Genomic DNA, 25,599 nt, shown 5'->3' with positions numbered 1-25,599 from the left:
TACAGGTAGTCCATATCATACCGCTGTATAGCAAATAGGATTCTATTTTTTTATACATATCAGGATGCGTATGCTCTAGAGTCCTCTCTGGCCCACCCCCCCCTCAGACATTAGAATACAGTCTATAATCATATATCTATAATAGCAATCCTATACGCACCTATCTTCACCGTCGTACACTATATGTAATACATGATCATTACTCCTAGTACATCTACGGATTCCACCGTTCTTCTTTTTAGGAGCATGAAAAATATTTCCATCGAGCATTACATCATTAACATTAGCATGAAGATCAGTATCAGACGTACCTTCAACATTCTTAGACGCCATATTGTCATACAAAATGAGAGAGTAAGAGCAGATACTGAACACCCATACCCTTCCCTATATATACCTTATAGTAACCCCCTACCCACAATGCATATACATAATAGAACACACCCCCAAACACCTTGGCTATCATAAGTTATTTTAAAAACACTAACACCACATGACCTATTAATATTAAATTCTAAATATACCTATTCGGATTAAATCTATTTATAATGATGTTATTAATAGAAAGGCTATTTTTATGTATATATTAATAGATATATATATATAGATTAATATAAATAGAAATGTGCGCAACAGCGCCACCTATTCCCCCAGTGGCCATTAGGGTGTAATGATATGCCGCATAAAGGACACTACTCCCAGGTGCATCCATGTGATATTTTTAGGGTTTTTATATAGCGCCACCAGGAGGCCGATTTTTGCAAAACATATTTTTTTATATTATTCCCAAAGATTTTTTCCAAACATCACGCAAATCGGTACACATTATCTCTATAGTCAAGTGATCAAGACGGATCCATCCGATATTTCATATTCCATCCTGATTGGCAAATTCCGAACATTGCTGGCCCACAATGACCTACCTGACCTGGCGGAGACCTGTGCTCCGAGGAGCACTTTTTCTAATTTATAATTAGTTGTGCGCTGGCGTCTCTCGCCAAAAATAGCAGATCTACAAGCTCACAACGAGTCACGCTGCAACTTGTTGTGAGCTTGTAGATCTGCTACTTTCAGTATGTTTACACAATGCGCGCAGCTAAATTAAGTTTTACTAGATGAGCTGGCTCCTTTCCATGCAAATCAGCAGTGTCTCTACACCTTTTGTCTCAGGGATGACTGAGCTTCTCGCTCTATCCTGGAATCTATCTCTCACACTGATCAGTGTGACATTTCTTGTGCACACTGAGAGCAGGCCAGTCACCACAATTCTCGATCATCGATTATCAGTTAATCGAACATTGTTACTTTTGTTTAATTGGGGAAATAAAGTTACACAGCATGACTTTAAAGTAATACTAGGTAACGTTTTCAACAAAACTAAAGTTAAATTGTATATCTTTTGCGAGTGGCAAAAGTTTCACAACACCCACTCCGTGAATTTCACCCCCGGAAGCCTTTTATTTATATATTTTCTATTGAACGTGTACGGGGGGGACTTTCCCGGGAAAATGACGTTCCTGGCCAACGTCATGACGTCGTGGCCGACGTCCTCAGGAACTACCGCAACGGTTTCCTGTTTGGCCAGGAACTACCGCGCTATTAACAAAAAGGAACCTCACGCTGATTTTAAGATAATGTAGGATTAGAAGATCGAAAAAGAACAGAAAAAGAAAGCTCAGCTCATGGTAACTAATGCTCCACTGGCTAAGAGAAACGATCCGTAGATAGTATAAAACAATTAAAAGATCGCTTTTTGAAACGCTTCCGGCTTCCGGTGAAAACGAATGGAATTCTGGGTAATCGAGGACTCCGGAAATTGTATGCAGTGACGGTAGTGACCAGCAGAGGTTGCTAAAAATCGTTAGTTGTGAATTTGCATTGTACAACTTTAAGCAACTTCCCTGCAGAGACTGTAAATGTCAGAGAACTAAATGTATATCAGTATAAGAGGTAGTCTCATCATTCATGATGTGGTTCATGTGGTTTCTTAGATGAGCATTATAAAGAACTCACCACATCTTCCTAGTTCAGTCTTCAACTGGAGACTGGCAGAAAATACTATCAGTTTCTCCGCCATGAGACTCGTAATATGGAGAAAAATCCTGTATTTCAACCTGAGTGAGTGCCATTTTTTATTCTTTGATCAATTGATAATTATATTAAAATATAGAAAATATATTTCCCCTTTTCAGATACTGTACTTAACGTTTCTATTTGAATCTTAGCGAAGTGAGAGAGTTTATATGGAACAAATTGACTTTGACAGAAATGTATTGTGACATTGACATTATGAGTTGTTATGACTGTTTGATTATTTCAGTCTTCTGATATATCCCAGGGGTCAAATTCACAGAGTGTACATTTCTCCGCATGAATATACAGCTGTGGGCCTACAGTATGTTTGGATTGGCAATTGGCATGTAAAAAACAAACAAAAACTAATAATCTTACAGTGAATCCTCTGCCAACAACAATGATATACCTAAATCTATTATATGCTGCTGCTGTATAATCATTTATTGCTGTCATTTGTTTACCTATCATTATGTAATATGACTTATTTTCTATCAATTACACACCTCATGAAGCCTTGAATTCATTGATATATTTTTTTCTTTCCGGCGGAAAGATGCTAATGTCTCCGGTAGGAGACTCAAACTTGACACTTTACCAGAGCCGCCGCCGGTCATCAAATTATTGGCTTAGGAATGCGACAAAAACAAAAAAGTCTCCATGAATTCAAGTCTCCATGGGGTGTGTAATCGATTAAAAAAAAACATTTTTGGGGGTGAACTATCCCTTTAAGTTATCACTGCATCGTGTTTAGCTTGGTTTGATCACTTTGCAGCTGCTGGGGTCTTCAGATTCTTCAACCATCACATGGTTTCATCATGTGTCCATGGTGAAGGCAAACAGAATTTTTGTATTTATTCATATGTTCAATGCCAAAAACGAATTATTAGTGTGACAATAATCATCAACTTAAAATTGTAATCGTGACACTACAGCCCTACTGAGCTGTTATTAAGAAGATTTTCACTGCGGAAAAAGTTTACATAATCTAGGTTTTACTAAAATGGACACAAATGACAGAAAGCTATGTAGATGTTGTCATCCACGTCAATGTGTTTCATAGAGTAATGCCACATAGGAAAACATGAAAGTAACTCAGTGTGCTCTGCTTTTCCACCTACAGTGTCTGTTTTCCTGTACATACCTTCACATACAGGTCAGCATCGTCTCTGATTTTTTTTAATATATATATATTTTGACAAAATAAACAGTTAATGAAATTACATTTAAAATGTGAATGTTTGGTTTTGGTTAATAGAAGCTGCCCAGATCAGATTAGTCGGGTCTTCTCTGTGCTCTGGAAGAGTGGAGATCTTTTACAACAACCACTGGGGAACAGTCTGTGATGACTTCTGGGATCTGAATGATACTGAGGTGGTTTGCAGAGAGCTGAACTGTGGGATGTGTGTCATTTTCTCTCTTTCTGTCCAGGTCCAGTGGTGAGGCTAGTAGGTGGTGGACAGTGCTCTGGCAGGGTGGAGGTCTATCATAGTGGTCAGTGGGGGACGGTGTGCGACGACGCCTGGGACAGCAATGATGCCGCGGTGGTTTGTAGAGCGCTGGGTTGTGGGAGCGTTACAGCCGCTCTCACAAAAAATTATGCAAAAGGCATTGGTCAGATCTGGATGGATAATGTTGCTTGTTCTGGTACTGAATGCTCTTTGACTCAGTGTTCACATCCAGGATTTGGGAAACATAACTGTGGCCATTCAGAAGATGTTGGTGTTGTTTGTTCAGGTAAGATATGTAAACTGATTGAACTTAATGAGAAATGTTGATAGAACCTGGATGAATATTTGATTCCAATTCACTGAATGAGAGGAGTTCAATATTCTCAAAAGCATTAACACTTAATTCATGATTGCAGTTGCTTCAAATAGTGATCTGGAACAGCAGTTGTTCAATGTGAGATGTTTTGTTCTGCAGGACCATCTTCTGGACCAGCGCCTAGATTGTCTGCATCCAATTCAGCTCTCTCACCACGAGAGCAGTTGATCCTCACTTGCTCAGTTTCACCCCAGCTCTGTACACCTCTTCTTGTTAACTTTTACAAGGATGGATCGTCCATTGGACTTCAGACCAATGGTGAGACGTTAACACTGTCCAGTGTTGACTCTTCTCACCAGGGACGTTATACTTGTCAATACTCAACTCACAGCACCACAACAAGCTCCTACAGCAGCGCAGTTAACATCATTGTTGGTGAGTCAGGAGTTTTTATGGGACCTTTTGGAGCAGGAGATCATGGTAGAAACTCTACAAACCTAGCCGAGGATCCAGCTCCAACTAGACTAAACTATGATTAATGGAACTACGTAGTATGTTATTATTATTATTATAATTGGCCTTTGACATAGATTAGAGGGAAATAAAAACGATTGTAGAAAAATGTCTCAGTCTACATTGATGGCATGTTTTAACCACTTGAACCCCAGCATGCCTATTCTGGTGGGAACATTCGCCGAAAATAGCCGATCTACAAGTGACTTACAGATCGGCTATTTTTGGCGAAGAGATTTGGTGTAGATGGAAAAAAGCGGTCCAAGTACAGCTGTAACTGAGGTCTGTTTTTACTAAGAATAGATAGAGGGTTTCCGTGCTTAAATCATCTGTCAAACTACTACTTGTTTCCAAGTGACATAACATCCAGAAAGTAGGCTTGATTGGCTTTATAAAAGCACAAACTACAAATATACATTGTCAAACTAGGCATTTGTCAAAACCTGACAAATAAAATAATATACAACAATTATTAAAACGGTTTATTATTTTACATTCATATGCTACTATTTTCAGTGACTCTCCCAAAGCCCAGCATCTCAGTGAATCCTGTCAGTGAGGTTACCTGGGGTAACACAGTTAACATCACCTGTTCCGTCTCAACTCTGCATTTGGGAGGAACCTTCACTTTGCAGCAGATGTACGGTTCATTTAGAAAGGGCAAAATTACCAGAGGCAGTTCCTATACCTTCAACATCCCTAATGTGGACTTTGTCCATGAAGGGTGGTACAAATGTCAGTATGATACAACAGTTTCAAGCAGACCCTTCCAATCTCCTCAAAGTGACCCTGTTTTGTTCTATGTTACAGGTGAGGAAATAACTATTTCATTAACAATGAAATAATAATTTTACTTAACAATGTAGTGACATAATTCTGAAAGTACAGCTGCTGTGCAGCAATGGTCAGGCCGGTCTGGACCTATGTGCAGAGTTTAGTTGATACTCATACTGAGTTGGCAATGCCTGATATCGTACGCAGAACCTTGTGACTCAAAGTGGAGTGCCCTACCGACCAAGCTACCCAGGCACACACCATGTTAGTTAACTGTTCAGTACATGGATTTAGTGAGAAATACAAGCAAGTAAAAAAGTGCTGTTTAAAGGAACCTTTTGCAGAATTGTACTTCCACTTCTGCTTATAGTCTCTGCTTATAGGTTATACCACAGCATGAAACTCATCTATGCCCTCCGTTGACATGATCAATTGCTCTACCAAGTATCTGGCAGTGGTGGAAAGTAACTAAGTACATTTACTCAAGTATTGTACTTAAGTACAGTTCTGAGGTACTCCAATCCTCAATACTTTTACTTCTACTCCAGTACATCTCAGAGGCAAATATTGTACTTTTTACTCCACAACATTTTTTGGAAAACTTTAGTTACTAGTTACTTTGTAGATTAGAATTAATATTACGGGAGTCCGGTTATGGCGGACAGCTGAACAGTCGCAACTCCAAACGCTCCGACCGATTTACTTTAACTACCCGCTTACATCCACAAAAGACTTAACATAAAGAGCACATTTTGTGTAGAAAGTGGGAATGAATACAAGAAAGCAACAAAAAGAAAAAAAAAACAGCCTAAAGGAGACTGGACACGACGGGGACTGTGGCGTCACTATGGCTGGTGCTAATGCTAACCAAGAAGCTAGCGCCTCTCACAACGTCAACAAGGACAACGAGGTTCTGGCCGCAATTCATTCATTGAGGGCAGACGTCAATACAAGACATGATGAGGTCCTAAATGCCATACAAGGAATAAAAAAAGACCTAAATGCGTACTCAAGGAGAATGGACGAGGCTGAAACTCGCATTAGCACAGCAGAAGACGCCGCCACAGCAATGGGAACCAAATTGGACATGATGCAAGAACTAGTTGTCTCTCTCACCAGCAAATGCTTAGATTTGGACTCACGCGGAAGGCGAAATAACATGATTATAGTGGGCCTGGCAGAAAGTACTGAAGGCACAGATGTGGAGGGGTTCCTGGAGAAGTGGATACCTGATTTGATCGGCGACCCAGGGGTATTTTCCTCCCATTCACCCGTAGAACGCGGACATCGCCTAGGAAAGCCCAGGACGACGACGGCGACGGCGGCTAAACCTAGACCACTCATCTTGAAGTTCTTAAACTTCAGAGATAAAACAAAGGTGATGAGAACGGCCCGGGCTAAAGGGAAGATGATGCACGGTACCCAGCATATAATGTTCTTTAACGACCACCCACATGCTGTGATGGAAGAGAGGAAAAAATATGATGCCGTGAAAAAAGATCTCAGAGCCCATGGAATTGACGATTTTGGCATAATTCACCCCACCAAATTCCGCCTAAACCACGGAGGAAAACGTCATATGTTTGAAACCCCAGCTGAGGTCGGAACCTTCTTAAAGAATCTGAAGATTGTGGAACGTCAGCAGCAGGGAGCCGAACAGGAGACATGATGGGGGAGGATGTTTACTTTTGAAGAACCGTGACTGTTGTTTTTTTTTGTTAAATGGAGACATGAAGATGTACTTTTTCACTTTGACCTGAGATCTGAACTGTTAATCTGAGCGGACTTTTTTCTCTTTTTTTTCTTTCTTTTGGAGAGGAGGATGCACACCAGAGGATTATCTTTTTATTTGTATTGTTATTTTTAATACGATTATATATTTTATTTATTTTTGGCTTTAGACAAGACACTATGGACCTATTGTGGACTATCTAAAATTGGAGTTTGCTCCACCATTTGATTTTGACATGCTGACTGAACTCCTCAGTGTGAGATGACGGTCGGGTCTAACAACATTCCAGAAAGGTAACGTTACGTTAGGTTACATATGTAACCATGGTCCTTTTTATGTGATTCAAATAGAACCACCCCTTTTTCCATTCTCAAAGGTATGGACTGGACATACAAAGTTCTTTGTTGCCTTTTGTTATTGCTTCTAATTATACTTACTGTAATAAGGGTCATTTGATTTACTTTAGAGGTGAAATAGCTGAGGATGGAGTTTTTCAATTGGACTACATATTTGAGGTTATATCATATTATATTGTCTTGGCTTTTAAGATCCTCATATGATACTTAGGTTCTAGATACCTCCACTTTTATTTTACTAAAACAACATTCCAGAAAGGTAACGTTACGTTAGGTTACGTATGTAACCACGGTCCTTTTTATGTGAATCAAATAGAACCACCCCTTTTTCCATTCTCAAAAGTATAGACTGGACATACAAAGTTCTTTGTTGCCTTTTGTTATTGCTTCTAATTATACTTACTGTAATAAGGGACATTTGACTTACTTTAGATGTGAAATAGCTGAGGATGGAGTTTCTCAATTGGACTACATATTTGAGTTTATATCATATTATATTGTCTTGTTTTTTTTGTAAGATCCTCATATGATACTCAGGTTCTAGACACCTCCACTTTTATTTTACAAAAAAAAAAAAAAAAAAAAAAGAGAAGGAAGAAATGTTTTATTTTTATTTTTTTTACAGGTCTTGAGGATTGTTTGTTTCAGCAGGTCATGGGCTAGTAAACTTTGGGGATGAAACATGTTTCATCTTTTGATATGTCAAATAGTTGATTTTGATGGAGTTAATTTGTTGTTGATAATTTTGTTTTTATGTCGGGTTAAGAACTAAAAATACACTTTTCTACGGTCGGAGTAGGATTTTGTGTATTGTTGTAGGTTTTGTTCGTAACCGCTCCTCTTTGAAGGATCGGTTGTCTATAACCTAGGAATCTCAGATAGGTGTTAAGTTGGACTGCAATTTGTTTAGGCAGTCGAGAGGAGTTGATATGTTTATGTATAGTTTTTTATTTTTCATATATGTGTTTGAATATGGGTCTTTTTGTTTTTCTTCCCCTTCTACTTTAATGTGTGTATTCAGCAGAAAGGTCTTCCACTTTAAACCGCCAAAGCGGACATTTCGGCTCTACAGGGTTCCTTTATATACGATCTCTCTACAAACTGATTAATGGCATTCAATAATTTTAAAATATCTAGTTGGAATGTGAGGGGGTTAGGCAGATTAGCTAAGATAAAACAGGTAATGACTAGGATAAAACACATGCAATCGAAACTGGTGTTATTGCAGGAAACCCATTTGACAACAAACGAAGAATTAAAACTAAAGAGGAGATGGCAGGGACAAGTCATAACAGCAAACTATACATCACAGGCGAGAGGGGTAGCAATTCTAATCCATAAATCCATCCCCTTCCAGATCAATAACATTTCTAAGGACACAGGAGGAAGATATATAATACTACAGGGAACACTACTGGGTGAGCACTTAAACGTGGTCAATGTATATGGGCCAAATAATGATGACCCACAGTTCTTCAATAACCTATTTTTAATACTATCTACATTAAGAGGTAATATCTTATTGGGGGGAGACGTGAATGTGACGCCATGCCCTGCTATCGACAGATCGACGGGGCGAGACGTTTCCCATGTGCAGGCAAGAAAAGTGATATCACATTTTATGTCGGAACTAAGCCTGTGTGATATTTGGAGGGATTTAAACCCAGGCAAAAAGGAGTTCTCGTGTTATTCTGCCACGTATCGCACTCACTCTCGCATTGATCTATTTTTGATTTCAAAGGGTCTTGTGTCAAATATTAAAGGTTGTTGGTATAATAGCATTCTGATCTCGGACCATGCACCATTGACCATTGACTACGCACCAACAAAAACTTTCAAAGGACCACCAAGATGGCGATTTGATACAAAGTGGCTGCATTATCCTGAGTTTGTCAAATATATAGAGGGACATATAGACACATTTTTTGAAATAAATACTACACAGACCTCCCCCTCTGTCCGATGGGAAGCTTTCAAAGCCTATATTCGCGGACAAATTATCAGTTATACAAGCTCTAAATCCAATAAATTTAAACGACAGATGTTAGAATTGGAAAAAGAAATTGGACAACTTGAAAGGGAATTATTTTCAAATGACACCCCTGAACTACAACAAAAAGTAGCTATAAAAAGAGCTCAATACAATGAATTATCTTCAAATAAAGACCTTTCTGACCTGACCAGGCTTAGCCAATCCTTTTATGAGCAGGGTGAAAAAGCGGGGAAATTATTAGCATGGCGAATCAAAGCTCTACAAAGTGAGAGAGCCATAAGTGAAATAACTAACGTATCAGGAACACTGACAGTAGATCCCAAAGAAATAAATGATACATTTAAAGCCTATTATGAGAAACTATATACTTCGGAACCTCCCTCAAACCCAGAATTACAAACAACATTCTTGGATGGCCTTGAGATTCCCAGGCTGCCTGAAGAGGCAAGAAATCTACTTGATAGACCAATACAGCTTGCAGAGCTGGTTGAAGCGATGGGTGTAATGAGTGGGGGAAAGGCTCCAGGCCCCGACGGGATTCCTATTGACATGTATAAAATATTTAAAGGGAAATTACTACCCCCGTTCCTAGAAATGATAACGGAGGCCTTTGAAAAGGGCCTTCCACCAACATTGCAGAGTGCCCTGATAACAGTTATCTTAAAACCAGGAAAATCTCCCTCCAGATGTGAGAGCTATAGACCAATATCACTACTTAACTCTGACACAAAGCTATTAGCAAAGACATTAGCCTTGAGATTGGACGGTTACTTACCATCTTTGATAGGTCTCGACCAGAATGGTTTTGTCAAGGGGCGACAAGCCTTCCATAACATTAGAAGAGCTATTAATGTTATTAACGAAATGAAGGAAACCTCGGGGGCGGCCATTTTGTCCCTGGATGCGGAGAAAGCTTTCGACAGGGTGGAATGGCCGTATCTCTTTGAGGTACTAGCTCGTTTCGGATTGGGGGAGAAGTTCTGTAAATGGATTAAAGTGCTTTATGATAACCCAATGGCAGAAGTTATGACCAATGGTATAATATCTGTTCCGTTTAAGCTATCTAGGTCCACAAGACAGGGTTGTCCTCTCTCTCCATTACTGTTCACGCTCGCTGTTGAAATGCTCGCCATAGCTGTCAGAGCCCGCCCGACAATCACTGGTATAACAGTAGGTGGTGTTGAGAACCGTCTGGCTCTCTACGCGGACGATATATTAGTATTTGTGAGAAATTTGGCTCAGTCACTGCCGTCCCTCCTAGAACTAATTAAAGGTTTTGGTGCATTTTCAGGCTACAAGGTAAATGACACCAAATCCAACATTCTTTTCCTAAAAGAATCAGAGAGACTTAGCCCACCAGTTAATACGGTTTTTCACAATTCACCACAAGGATTTACGTATTTGGGAATAAAGATAACCCCCAAGATAGAAGACCTGATTCCATCAAATTATGATCCTATTATGACCTCAGTTACAGCATCTATTAATAGATGGACACTACTTCCCTTGTCATTAATTGGCCGTATTAACATAATTAAAATGAATATTCTACCCAAATTTTTATATTTATTTCAATCATTACCGCTGAGTCCACCCCCCTCATTCTTTACTAAAATGAAAAAACTCATTACTAACTTCATTTGGAACGAAAAGAAACCCAGATTACGATTGTCCCTACTTTTCTTGCCATATGAAAGAGGGGGGTTAAAGCTCCCCAATCTCTACTGGTATTATATGGCCACTCAAATAAGAGCAGCAATGTTCTGGTTCTCTGACGAAGCAGGCACATCTTGGGTACAGATGGAGCGTAACACAACATCCTCCCTGCCTTTGAACCTTTATTTATATTCTGACTCTCTTAAGAATTTAAAAAGTAAGACAAAGAACCCCTTTGTTAAGAACACGATTGAAATTTGGTTTAAGGCACAGAAATACTTTGGTTCAGATTCTAAACTCTCACGTTTTTCCCCCCTGTGGGGCAACCAGGAGTTTAAACCAGGGAGCCATGACAGGGGGTTTAAATCATGGGCAGACAAGGGTGTTGCCAAGATCTCAGATATGTATGAAGTTGATGTGCTTCTGTCTTTTGAAGGACTTTGCAGGAAATATAATATCCCATTAAACCATTTTTTTAAGTACTTACAGATAAGAAGTTTTATCTTAAAAAACCAAAATAACTCAACTCAACTGCCATCTCTATCAGTTTTGGAAAAAATGATAGTAGATTATTCTGATGGTCATGGTCAAGTATCTTTGATTTATAATGCGTTTGTTAAGATGTCTGGGGAATCCTCGGAGGATAGAAGATTGGCCTGGTGCAGTGATTTAAATGTAGAAATAAGCGTTGAAGATTGGCAGAGGGTTTGCTATAAAGCTCAAACGCAGACAATCAATACCAGATACAAGTTATTACAATACAAATGGCTGATGCGAACGTATATTACTCCTTCTCTACTTCATCATTTTGATCCTAATACACCAGACGAATGTGTAAAGTGCAATGTGGAAAAGGGTACATTATTTCACTGTTTATGGCAATGCCCAGAGATCATGAAGTTCTGGAAAGAAGTACTTGGTATACTATCCCAGATAGTCTCAGAAAATATTCCTATCTGCCCACAGCTGTGCATTCTGGGCATATTTCCTGATAATCTCAAAATTAACAGTAAAAAAAAGAGTATGATTATATACTCTCTTCTCCAGGCTAAACATACAATTGCGCTCTTTTGGAAAAACCCAGATAAACCAGACATCAGACAATGGTATAGAGAATTATCAAATTGTCTTGCACTTGAGAAGCTCACCTTTGCCATTAAAAAGAAATCTGCCATCTTTCAAGAAATTTGGGGACAGTTCATACAGTTTATGGAAGGTAACCCTTTGGGACCTGTGTAAATACTTCTGCAAATATATCTGCTATTTCATACTGTGGGAAGGAAGACTTTTTTTTGTTGGTTTTTGTTTTTTGATTTTCTGATGTTTTTGTAATGTATTTTTCTGTTTTTGGTTGTCATGTTATGTATGTGTATGATTTCTATGTGATGTCTTTTGCTCTGTTTTTATTTGATTATTTAGAGACATTTAATACAAAAGTCATATTATGTATGTCATATAATTGAAAATGCCAATAAATATATTGTTTAAAAAAAAAAAAAAAAGAATTAATATTACAAAACATACATTAACCACTTCAGCCCTATTTAAACGATCTACAAGCTCACAACGCGTTGCGATGCGACGTGTTGTGAGCTTGTAGATCTGCTATTTTTCAACAGATTAACACATTTTATACATTTTTGTTGATGCTACTCATACACCGAGTTGGCGGTGCCTGTTACATGAACATGTCCCTACATTTTGGGGAAAGTTTCAAAGTGATAGCAAGTTTTAAAATGTAGATGATTACTTTAGCACCACCATTAGGAGTATCGGCCCACAGTGCCAGTTGAGGAAGTGTGTCATAGGAATGGACCTGTGTGCAATTTTTTGTTAATTTTCATGCATGGGAAGGCAGGTTTCCTCATTGGAAGAGAAAAGAACAAGAATGACCGGCATCATACAGTAGCTGCTCGGGCCCTAATCTATTATACATTGGAAAGATGAAAAGCCATAATTTCCCCATGTCATTGTTTCGCAGTAAACACAACAACAACATATCACATGTCACTAACAACACAAGCCACAACGCGCACAATTAATTTACGGGTGGCGTAGGCTACTTTTCATTGCTCACCACACATTTGCCTCATCGGAGCATAATTAATTGCGGCCAGCACAAACTCACAACATTACGGTCGACCATGTTGTTCCCTAGCGTCACCGCCGACCACTGCCGAGCGCAACCGAAACACCGCGAGCCAGACAACATTTCGGGTACACCATTTTGTTCCCTTTAGCCGCCATTGAAATCTCCCCACAACAACAACACACGCAACCACTTCGCTTCAACCAGCGCCGTTGCTTTCACTTTAGTCATGTCTCTATCACACCACACTCACGGTAATATGTCCGTCATTCACGTGCCATGTACATCCCAAAGACAACATTATCAACTACGCTACAGTATTCACGGAAACAACGTTGCCAGGTTGTGCGCGACAAATAAGCAATCCGCTCTGTGAATTCTCCTCCATTCCTCCTCGCTCAAAGTCGCTTACAAGTCGCTTACAATTAATGGACATGGCAACATCTATCAATTACATATTAAAAGGTGTCTAGAGCCCCGTGCGCGGCTAGCGGGCCGGACCTCTAGTAATATACAATGCTAATAATTAAAATGTTTTTCTTCTCTTCCCCATTCATATCCTACTATTTCAGTGATTCTCCCAAAGCCCAGCATCTCAGTGAATCCTGTCAGTGAGGTTATCTGGGGTAACACAGTTAACATCACCTGTGCCATCTCAACTCAGCATTTGGGTGGAACCTTCACTTTGCAGCAGACCTCCGGTTCATTTAGAAAGGGCAAAATGACCAGAGGAAGATCCTATACCGGTACCTTCAAAATCCCTAATGTTAACTTTGAGCATGAAGGGTCGTACCGATGTCAGTATGATACAACAGTTTCAAGCAGAAGCTTCCAATCTCAAAGTGACCTTGTTAGGTTCTATGTTACAGGTGAGGAAAAAACTTTTGCATTTATTAAATTTTGTTAGCTGCTTAAAATGTATAAGAATTCACACCCTGGACTCAATGGTATACACCAACGTTTATAATTAGTCTGGTGTAAACGTATGAAATATGTTTCTCTGTGAGCAGTGAGGCTGCCGCAGGCCAACATCTCTCTGACAACTCCATACGCAGTGCTGGTCTGGGGTCCAGGGCATTCAGAGGTCACCAGGGGTTACAGCTTCTCCATCACCTGCTCCATTCTCACCCAGTATCCTGGAGGCATCTTCTACCTCACCTTATCTGGCTCCAACATGACTGACATGAAGGCAGCGGTCAACCACTCTGCTTCTTTCCAGTTCCCTGCAGCAAAGTATAAAGACCAGAGCAACTACAGCTGTGTCTATGAAGTCACCGTCTCCACTCGCAATTTCACTTCTAAATGCTCAGAGCTGCTCAGTGTCTCAGTCAACCGTAAGAAGATTATTTATATAAAGGATCAGCAAATACACACACTATCACAAACCTGATCTCTGTTACTTGTATCTTTCTCATTTTTCTTTCTTTCTTTCTTTCTTTCTTTCTTTCTTTCTTTCTTTCTTTCTTTCTTTCAGCCTCTCGAATCCCTCTGCTAGTCGGTGGAACTATAGGAGGTGTGGTCCTACTCTTACTTCTGCTGCTGATTGGTCTCTGTCTGAGACACAGAAAGACAGCGACCAAAAATACTGATGACACAGCCTGTGAGTAACTGTAAATGGTGCATCTACATAGTGCCTTTATCCAAAGTGCTTTACAATGGCAACAATGCAAGGCACCCACCATGCTCATCGGGAGCAGTTATGGGTTCAGTGTCTTGCTCAAGGACACTTCAACACTAGCCCAGGGAGAGCTGGGAACTGGGAACATTCCGATTCCCAAGTGGCCACCCTACCTCCTGAATCACTGCCACCCTAATACTAAACATAACTAATCTTCATTCTGATATATCAATATATTCCAATTGGTCAAGTCTCTGGTCAAAACTAGCGGCAGTCTTGGTCCCCAACCCTGGATGAAGACTCTAATTCCGGTTCAAAATGGTTAATGATAATGACATTTGAGTATACCATAATAAAAGTAAATGTGGACGTACAGTAGATGTGACTGAATGTGAAACTGTTCATTGACCCTAAATGCCCACGGAAAAAGCCAATGTCAATAATTTCCCACACTATAAAAAAAAAGTTGTAGGATAACAAATTATTTTACTTCCACTGTTATTTGTTTTAAAGAGTAAATGATGTTGAGGAATGAGGAAGTTCGTCATTCTCCCTCTTATAATTATACACTGTACATTCTGTGCCTTCCTGTCAACATTAGAACTTGTCTTTGGGTTGTGAACAACAGGAAAGAGGATGAAGTGATACGAGTGAGTACTATTTGTGTACTGATGTAGCTGTATTCTTTTTAAAAGAAGTGTAGCGGTTAGAGCATATGCCTTCCATGCAGAAGGTCGTGGTTTCGAGCCTTGCCTGTCGACGTCAGCAAGGGCATGCGGTCGGAACGGGTTCCTATAACGCCAAATCAAATGGTTCCAAATCTGAGCCATGTATCCTGCAGGAGGTGCGTCTGAAGCCTGTCCTGGAGTCTCAAGACGTAAAAAATAGATGATGATGTACAGTAGCTGTATTATTCTCTGCCTTTAGACAGTGGCAATCAGTCACTGTGTTCCGGAGTTTTTTCCACCTTAATGTTCCATTCGGATATTCTGAATGATTGTAATCGGATCAGAATCAACTTTATTGTCACATCCGCCCTATTAGATTTCAAAGATTGTTTAATAATTTTTCGTTTGAGCTCTCAACATTGCAGTTACACTTACAGGAAGGGTTAGAATCAAGCCAGAAAACACCATTCAAAACCGAATTGAAGATGGTGGCCGCGTCCATTGAGTTCAATGGAGAAGTGGCGCCATGTTATATTCGGTGTATGTGTGTGTGCATTTCTTCCAAGGGTTGACGAACCCCAACAACACAGTGGGAGGACATGATGACCCTGTCTACGTCAATGCGGCCTTCACATGTCACCAAGGCAACGATGATGACAGCGATGACCCTGTCTACGTCAATGCGGCCTTCACATGTCACCAAGGCAACGATGATGACAGCGATGACTATGTCAATGGGTCAGTACACTGATAGTTTTAAATGAATCCCAATTGAATAATGTCTTAAGAGAATTAACCTCAGTGGAAAAAATGGATACTAGTGTAATACTACCACTGGTAATAATCATCATAGCATCATCATCCTTGTGCATGAGGTCTCATGTTTAGTTCAAGTTGGTTTTAGTGGAGGCTAAATGTGTTCCCATCTCCTGCTGTTTATATTAACTTATAGACATTATACTCAACTTATATCTTCTCTTGCCAGCAACATGCACAAACACGTTGACAACCCGGGTGAGGAAGAGGAAGAGGAGGAGGAGGACCATGATGACATCGATGAAAAAGAAGAAGATAACTATGTCACTGTTATTGGATGAGTTTTTGTTTGGAAATAATGCATTCAACTGCTTCAACAACAACAAGTGACTGTGTGTATGTATGGCTCCATGGGCATGAACACCTGCAACTGATTGCAACAAATCAATTGCAGGTGCGAACAAAGTGCGAACGCACATGCGTGCAAGACACACACAAGGCCCTACCCGGGGTGGAACTGTATGAGACTTGGCAGGTACTTTGTGCCAGTAGCTCTGAGGATTTACAACGAGACACACAATGGTCGCTCTGCCAAGTCAACCGCAACATACAGTAACTTGGAATCATAGATGTATCAAGGACTCTGACCTCTAATGACACTTTTAGGGTACGGTTACTGTACTGATTGCAGTGTGAACAATGTCGCTTTTCTTTCGCATTGCACTGATTGTAATGGACACTTAAATTGTTCTGGGGTGGGATACGGTGAGGACACTATAACCTTGTGTCGTAGTTTTTCTGCATAGTGCAGGATAGTTGTATAGGTATATATACTGTTGTTCTGTATTGACGGTGCTTCTTTTTGTTTTTCTTGCCTTGTATTGCTGTTTACGACAGTACTTTCCATCTCTGTATAGGCCTACCTGTAATGGAATAGAATAAAACATACACAGCATGTTTGTTTTTTTGAGTTGTGATAGAAGCAGACTTTATTATTAAGTGTGTGATATTTTAAACACATGTTAGTATTTCATGTTGACTAAACCCTTCATACATGTTTTTTGAATAACAGTTGAAAGATAAACATATTATGATTTCAGGAGATGGGTCTGAGATTTGTAGATTTTGAAACTGTCAATGATCAAGAAAATGTCAATCATTTTAAAGCTGAAAATAGGCTAATATAATTTATTTTATGCTGTAAATAGCCTGCTTCTTTGTTATTATTTTGCATGATGTATTTTTTCAGGAAACCATTATAATCTATTCTAAACAGTTAGAATAGATAAAAACTCACAAAGGAATTGGTTTTGGTTGTAATATTGCTTTTAGTTTTGCTGTTGCCGTTGCTATTGCAAACTTTAACATGGAGATCAATCTTGGTCCAAAAATCTAGTTATCGTTTTATTTTATGTACATTCTATGTGACCGAGTGCAGTGCTTTGATCCTCATGTAGGCCCTGGTCATGTTTCATCTTTTTACAGATTATGAAAATACAGAATGTGTGCTGCATTTCACTGCCCTCTAAAAAGAAAGCACAGGGGGCCCCCTTGTGACCAAAAATCTATCTTAAAAGTGTCTCATTGTCTTTTGTTATTTTTATTTCTGCACACACCAAAGTAATTGTTAGGATGTTCAAATATTTTGTGTTATTTTGAATAAAGATATATACTGCAGAGAACATTTTTTATTTACTTTATATTAGTTCGTCCGTCCATCATTATCCGTGTATCCAGAATCAGGTCGCGGAGGCAGCAGTTCCAGCAGAGAATCCCAGACTTCCCTTTCCCTTTCCCACATCAGCCAGCTTTGACCTGGGGATGCCGTGGTGTTCCCAGGCCAGCATGGAGAAATAATACCCCAAATGGTCCTCGATCTGTCCCATGGCCTCTCCCCAGTCCGGTGTGCCTGGAAAACCTCCCTTGAGGAATGGGGATGCATCATGCCTGATTTATTTATACTTTTAAGTGCTGGGGTCTCACACAAAAAAATAGCAGATCTGCAAGCTCACAACAAGTCACACTGCAACTTGTTGTGAGCTTGTAGATCTGCTATTTTTTGTAAGTTACACAATGCACGCAACTAACAGTGTAAATTAAGCTTTACTAGATGACTGAGCCACCTCAGCTGGCTCCTTTCCATGCAAAGCAGCAGTGTCTCTACACCTTTTGTCTCACAGATGACTGAGCTTCTCACTCTATCCTCTAATCCTGCATGCCACTACACTGATCAGTGTGACATTTCTTGTGCACACTGAGAGCAGGCCAGTCACCACAATTCTCGATCATCGATTATCAGTTAATCGACAATTGTTACTTTGATTGGAAAAAAAGTTACACAGCATTACACCGCCAATGGGTAATTATATTTTTTTATTCTGTTTTTGAATTCCTAAAATGTTTCTCTAATTTTTTTGTATAAATTTATAACCCTAACCCTAAAGAATTAGGAGATAAAAAAAAAAAAAAATCCATTCACTTCAATGTTAAAAAATAAACGGACAAATAATTCACATTGTTTCTATAAAAAAATGATTAAAAACCCTGGCAGTGGGTGATTTTATTATGAATAAACTTTGGCGGTGAATGTGTTAAGCTACATCCCTGCAGAGAATGTAAATGGCAGAGAACTGCATGTCAGTAAAGAGGAAGTCTCAGTTTCTTCATGATGAGCTTTCACATTATAAAGAACTCTCCCATCTTCCTAGTTCAGTCTTCAACTCCACTGGAGACTGACAGAGAGGACCGTATCAGTCTCTCCACCATGGGACTCGTAATATGGAGAATATTCCTGTATTTGAACATGAGTGAGTGCCAGTTTTTATTATTCTATCAATTGATGTTTTAAGATATGGAAAATAAGGTTGTGGCTATAGGTGTAACTTTTCCACTTACAGATCCTTAAAGTTTTATTTGAATTTAGTGAAGTGAGAGAGTTTATAACATTCTAGCTCAATTTATAATAGTATAGTATCTGGTATTGACATGTGTGTATGAATATTTACTGGTCATTACCGAGCTTTTCTGCGCTGTGTTGTCTGCTTTAAGAGATTCCCAGACATGTGTTGTGACATAACTTTGACATTGTGAATTGTTAAAATGATGGTTTGAGTTTTCTTATATATCCCAGGAGTCAAATTCACAGAGTGTACATGGGTGGGGGGTGGGGATCGGAGACATTTGGGGTGCATTTTCTTAAGCTAATTGGAGTGTGCGTGCTAAGTTTCACCCCAATTGGACTATGAGTTCATGATTTGTGGCATATTGTGCAAAATGGGCCCCTCCTGCAAACTTTGAAAGTAACTTGACAATGACAATGACAATATGACAATGACAATGACAATGACAATGACATACTCTGTTTTTTCCACCTACAGTGTCTTTTTTCCTGTACATACCTTCACATGGAGGTAAGCAAAAGTTTGTTAAATTAAAATGTAAATGAGGAATTCTTATTTATTATTTGTAATTATAATTATAATTTTTTAGAAGCTGCCAAGATCAGATTAGTTGGATCTTCTCGGTGCTCTGGAAGAGTGGAGATCTATCATGAATACCGCTGGGGAACAGTCTGTGACGGCGACTGGGACCTGAATGAAGCTGAGGTGGTTTGCAGAGAGCTGAACTGTGGGACGGCACAGAGTGCTCCTGGAGGAGCCTATTTTGGCCAAGGGAACGATCCAATCTGGATGGATGATGTGGGTTGTTCAGGAAGTGAAACGTCTCTAACTGAGTGCCTACACGGAGGATTTGGTGAACAGAATTGTGAACACAATGAGGATGCTGGTGTCGTCTGTTCGGGTAAGAATGGAGGTTGTGTGTCACTCATCTCAAATAACTGTTTGTATAACATCACAATGGTGCAAACCTTTTTCCTTCATGTTCAGGTTTAGTGAGGCTGGTGGATGGTAGTGGACAGTGCTCTGGCAGGGTGGAGATCTATCACAACAACAGCTGGGGAACAGTCTGTAGTGACCACTGGGACCTGAATGATGCTGAGGTGGTTTGCAGAGAGCTGAGCTGTGGGACGGCACAGAGTGCTCCTGGAGGAGCCTATTTTGGCCAAGGGTATGGTTCAATCTGGATGGATGGTGTGGGTTGTTCAGGAAGTGAAACGTCTCTAACTGAGTGCCAACATAGAGGATTTGGTGTACATAATTGTGGTCATGGAGAGGCTGGTGTCGTCTGTTCAGGTAAGAATGGATGTCATATCTCTCATCTCAAATGAAAAAAAAAAGAAAGTTTAAAACATAACATTACAAAAGTTAATGCTCCAATTAACTCAAACAACAAAATAAACCAAAGCAACAATCACAAAAACACATGGTATGGGAAATGAATGACAAGATACAAACGAAATAACCTAAAGGACAAACCTTTTTTTTTACTGCAAAACTAAATCTTTCTTTCTTCCTCTCCTCCTTCCAGGCTCACCAATCCCTATGATAGTGGGTAGGACTGTAGGAGGTGTGCTGCTCTTACTGCTGCTGCTGATTGGTCTCTGGCTGATACACAGAAGGACAGCGACCAAAAAGACTGATGATGACACAGCCTGTGAGTAATTGTAAATGGTGCATCTACATATTGCCTTTATCCAAAGCGCTTTATAATGGCAACAATGCAAGGCACCCACCTGCTCATCGGGAGCAGGTATGGGTTCAGTGTCTTGCTCAAGGACACTTCAACACTAGTCTCATGTGGCCAGACTGTTGCCTCCCACAATTTTCAAATGTTTCCGATCATACAGTCTGGGACACGAAAGCGCTGATCATGACTAAAATATAAAGCGGATGTGAAGCCTCCTCCCCACTTCCGTTTGGTCTTTACAGTTGCGCAAATTTATGATGTAAAGATATTTTAAAATATATTTTAAAATATATTTTCGTGAACGGAAGTGCCAGCTTCCTCTCTCGGATTGCGGGAAGTGTAGTTCCAAACTCTATATAGCATTCGGAGATTGTGGAATAGTTGTCTGGCTACGCGAGACTACTTCAACACTAACCCAGGGAGAGCTGGGGATTGAACTGGGAACATTCCGATTTCCAAGTGGCTGCTCAACCTCCTGAACCACTCTAATTATGAACATAACAGCTATTCCAATTGGTCAAGTCTCTGGTCAAATTAGAAAAAAAAAAACTAGGTGCCCAAGACCGTAAATACAAACCATGGATGAAGACTCTAATTCCAAAAGGAGATATGTTCAAAATGGTTAGTAATGGCATGATAATGGCATTTGAGTATACCATAATAAAAAGTAACGTGGACTGTAGATGAGACTGAATGTAAAACTGTTCATTGACCCTAATTGCCCACGGAAAAAGCAATTTTTGCCCACAAAAAAAAAAGTTGTAGGATAACAAATTATTTGACTTCCACTGTTGTTTGTTTTAAAGAGTAGATGATGTTGAGAAATGAGGAAGTTTGTCATTCTCCCTCTCTATAAAATGATGCACTGCACATTCTGTGGCTTCCTTTCCTTTCATTACAACGTGTCTTTGGGTTGTGAACAACAGGAAAGATGATGAAGTGATACAAGAAGTGAGTACTGCATCCACTGAGTTCAATGGAGAAGTGGCGCCATGTTATATTCGGTTCCTCAAGCAAGCTATATAGAGAGGGAGAGAATAGAGAAGAAAGGAACACATAGCACAGAACTATAGTCAAATATGAAGGCACAGACAAATGAACAATTATACACAGACCAATATACATGAGATGGTTGTAAAAATAGAGGTCGACAGGTGGCACTACGGAAGGCAGAAGTGCTCCTCAGAGCATAGGTGTCCACCAGCCAGGTCATGTACTGTAGGTTAAATGCATCTGCCTCCTGGTGACGCTAAAACAGGCGTGCATGAACTTTTACGGCACTAAAGCGCTGCGTTCATGATTTGAGGCATTTTGTTCAAAACTATCCACTCCTGCAAACTTTAGATGCCAATCTTAGCCAATCAGGATGGAATATGACAAATCTGACAGATCCGTCTGGATCACATGACTGTAGAGATAACGTGTACCGGTTTGCGTGATGTTTGGACAAAATGGAGAGTATAATATAAAAAGAAAATAGGCCTACTGGTGGCGCTATAACAGGACAATCGGAAAGGGTGGCATTTCTTCCTCGGCCTAGTGAGAATATGCGCGCAAAGTTTCACCGCAATCGCACGCTGCGTATATGATTTCATTCAGTCCGATCTGAAAATTTGGGGCAGAAGTTCTGCTCTGGCATGCAGGGAGTTTCACGTCGATCGGGCCAACGGCAGTGGCGTAACGGTGGGGTAGCAAGTGATGCGGTGCGGGGGGCCACCAGCAGGGGGGGCCCCGCCTGCACTGATACAAATATTTTTACAGCAAAAAAAAAGAAAAAAGTTGATTTACATTGGTCAAATAGAACCGAATTAAACCCGAATTAAACCCGAATTAGACCGAATTAGACCCGAATTAGACCCGAAACGCACGCGTGCATGTACGTGAAACTCCCGCGGGGAGGCCCCGCGATTATGCGTTACGCCACTGGCCAACGGTGCCAGAGATTAGCTGTTCACAGACCTACGGACGAACACACACACGGGTGGACGTACGGACAGACGTACGGATGGACAGGGGGCAAAACATACTCTACACCTTCGGCCTGGCAGAGACAAAAATAGCAGCAGGTACTATACAAATCAAAGTTTCATGTGCATCACCACAGAAGAGGAAAGCAAGATTCAGTTTTGCTGACCATTCTACTGGAGACTGTACAGCCCCTGGACAATAAGTTATGCTAATAGGAAACAAGGGGCAATTGTATAATTTGCCTCAGAGAAACATGGATGTCTGATAGGACGTTTTGTAGCTTTTGTTGTGGCAGGAGACGTGAACAGGGCTAACCTGAAGACAGTACTCCCAATTAGCAACACTTAAGGTGAATGGGTACTACACGACAACTACCTAATTCTAGGATGGCTACAAGGCCCTCCTCCGTCCACCATTTGCCACATGTGATACACCACTCTGTTCAGCTACACTCCTTGCCTAATCAAGCCCCCAGAACCGTGGTGGATTAGTGAAGCTGCCGTTGCCTGGTGGTAAAATCTGGGATTGCAAGACTTCTGCATTTAGAATACTACTCCGCATGCTTCTATCGTCTGAAACGCCAGTACACCTGCTCTATTCAATGCAGGAAGTAGAGTTATTTCTTGGTGCTTCATGCGCTGGTGAGCAACTTTCATTGAAGTGAATAGTTGGTGGCGGCCCGTCCGTTCTCTAGATATATTATAACTCTATGTGCCTAATAGGCAGAGACAGAAACAGGAATCATAAAGCAATGTGAGGGAGGTCCGACCAATCAGAAAAATGCCAAAGGACTGTTTTGATCACGTGGACTGGGAGATGTTCGGGCACATCAGCATCGACTACGTCAGATCGAATATATCCCAAACATGTAGCACCAATATTAGGAATTGCATGAGATCACGCCAATATAACATATATGACACAAGAAATTGGGATACTGTATGTATGTAAATGGTGCATTTATATAGCGCTTCTATCCGAAGCGCTTTACATTGATTGTGCCATTAACCCATTCACACACACATTCATACATACACCGATGGCGGAGGAAACCATGCAAGGCACCAACCTGCTCATCGGGAGCAATTAGGGGTTCAGCGTCTTGCTCAAGGACACTTCGACACTAACTCTGGGGGAACGCCCCAGCCGGGGATCGAACTGGGAACCTTGCGGTTTTCCAGTTCGCTCTACCCGGCCACTCTACCCCTGAGCCACTGCCGCCCCTATGTATGTATGTATGTATGTATGTATGTATGTATGTATGTATGTATGTATGCATTTCTTGTACAGTATATGTATCATGTATCATGTATGTATGTATGCATTTCTTACAAGATGTGATGAACGCCAGCAACACAGTCGGAAGAGGAAATGATGAGAAGGATGAAGTCTACGTCAATGCAGAGGCCTCCACATGTCACCAAGGCAACGATGACGACAGCGATGACTATGTCAATGGGTCAGTAGCACACTGATCATTTTTTATTTGAATAACCAATTGAATAACCTCAGTGAAAAAATGGATACTAGTGCAATACTGATAACAATAATCATCATAGCCATCATCGTCAATCCGCATGAGGTCTCATCTTTTCTTTTTGAAGTTCAAGTTGGTTTTAGTGGAAGCTAAATGTATTTCCATCTCCTGCTGTTTAAATTCAACTTATATCTTCTCTTGCCAGCAACATGCACGCTGACAACCCGCGTGAGGAAGAGGAAGAGGACGAGTATGATGACATCGATGAAAAAAAAGAAGATAACTATGTCACAGTTATTTGATGAGTTTTTGTTTGGAAATAATGAATTATAATTAATTACTTTAAGCGGTGCCAGCCGCTACAACAAGTGTGTGCATGTATGTCTGTATGTCTCCATGGGCATGAACACCTGCAACTGATTGCAACAAATCAGTTGCAGGTGCGAACAAAGTGCGAACGCACACGCGTGCATGACGCACGCAAGACCAGGCACACAACACACACTATAGCAGCAGCATGCCATTTTTATCTTCAATTTGCAGTATTTGCTTTCTTCAACACCTAGGTGTGTGTTGGTTTGGCTTGGTACTTGGGGAACATTTAGTCTCTCATTTGTGTACAATTACAATAGATATTCTCTATGAGTATAACAACCAGTCCACCACTTGAGGGGCGAGTGACTGACAACTCTGAGGGGCCATTTCATTGTGGAATAGTCTTCCAGGTGATATTCGTATCATAAAAGGAAAGGCTTGTTTCAAAAAGAAACTTAGACTTTACATACACTCAGTACAGTCAAAAACATGTTCGCTTACATGATGGTTTTATGGTTGGTGAACCTTATTATGTCTACTTGATTGTATTGTGTTATTTCTGTTTATGTTATTATTTTCATATGTGGTACATAACTTGTGAAATGCTTTTCAAGATATATTTTTTAAGTCTGTGAAATGCTTATATCTGAATGAAAGATACATCCTAAGATGCACTGGGACTTGGCCCACAGATCGCTCCTCCTGATCCAAAGCCATCTGGAGGCTCTCTCTGCCGCCTCCGTGGTGGACTTGATGGCTTTGTACGATGCTGCTGAACAACTTTGCTGGGAGTTGTAAAGCTTATCACTTGGAGGTTCTGGGCTCTGTGGGGTGTCTCCCGGCCGTGCTCCTCCGTCGTCTCACCAGGACTGGGTCCTGTGTGCTGTGTTGCACTCTCCTGCACCAAACATTTCATTCTACCCAGATGGATTTTTAGGTCGTTCTTGCAGATCTTGGCGCAAATGCATATTTCTCAGTAGGTTGTTCTGTAGCTTGGTTGGGTTTCTCCCTCACGGAAGATGCAAGTTGGGATGCTACCTATCTAATATATATATATATATATATATATATATATATATATATATATATATATTAGATAGTTTTTTTTTTTTTTTTGTCTGTAATGTAATGTTTTGCTTATTGTTTAATGTATATTATTGTCAACCCCAGGAAGACTAGCTGCCGTTTGGGGATCATTTTAAGTTAACAAATAAACTGTCACTGGGACTGAGACAAAATGTGTATATTTAATTTATT

At 40.3% G+C, this 25,599-nt stretch overlaps 2 protein-coding genes across 2 annotated transcripts in view; both read left to right on the top strand.

Annotated features, from left to right (window-relative positions):
• The window catches only part of LOC308099403 (uncharacterized protein), a gene marked incomplete at both ends in the record, with an annotated part of 84,808 nt that extends 68,472 nt beyond the window's left edge, over positions 1-16,336 (top strand). The window contains 3 exons of the mRNA XM_080448143.1: positions 13,964-14,287; positions 15,806-15,977; positions 16,225-16,336. Coding sequence (XP_080304269.1) covers positions 13,964-14,287; positions 15,806-15,977; positions 16,225-16,336 — 608 coding nt within the window. The remainder of the gene's footprint in view (positions 1-13,963; positions 14,288-15,805; positions 15,978-16,224) is intronic.
• A 2,415-nt stretch (positions 16,337-18,751) lies between these two features.
• Positions 18,752-25,353, top strand: LOC308097966 (scavenger receptor cysteine-rich domain-containing protein DMBT1-like). The gene is made up of 7 exons (XM_080446146.1): positions 18,752-18,802; positions 19,373-19,405; positions 19,485-19,796; positions 19,883-20,188; positions 20,424-20,549; positions 23,886-24,009; positions 24,233-25,353. The coding sequence occupies exons 1-7, from the start codon at positions 18,760-18,762 to the stop codon at positions 24,327-24,329; spliced, it is 1,041 nt and encodes a 346-aa protein (XP_080302272.1). The 5' UTR covers positions 18,752-18,759; the 3' UTR covers positions 24,330-25,353.
• Positions 25,354-25,599: the final 246 nt, after the last annotated feature.

Source organism: Gymnoscopelus braueri, assembly GCF_963280865.1.
Source record: "Gymnoscopelus braueri genome assembly, chromosome: 13".
NCBI lineage: Eukaryota > Metazoa > Chordata > Actinopteri > Myctophiformes > Myctophidae > Gymnoscopelus > Gymnoscopelus braueri.
This window is presented reverse-complemented; position numbering and strand designations above follow the sequence as displayed.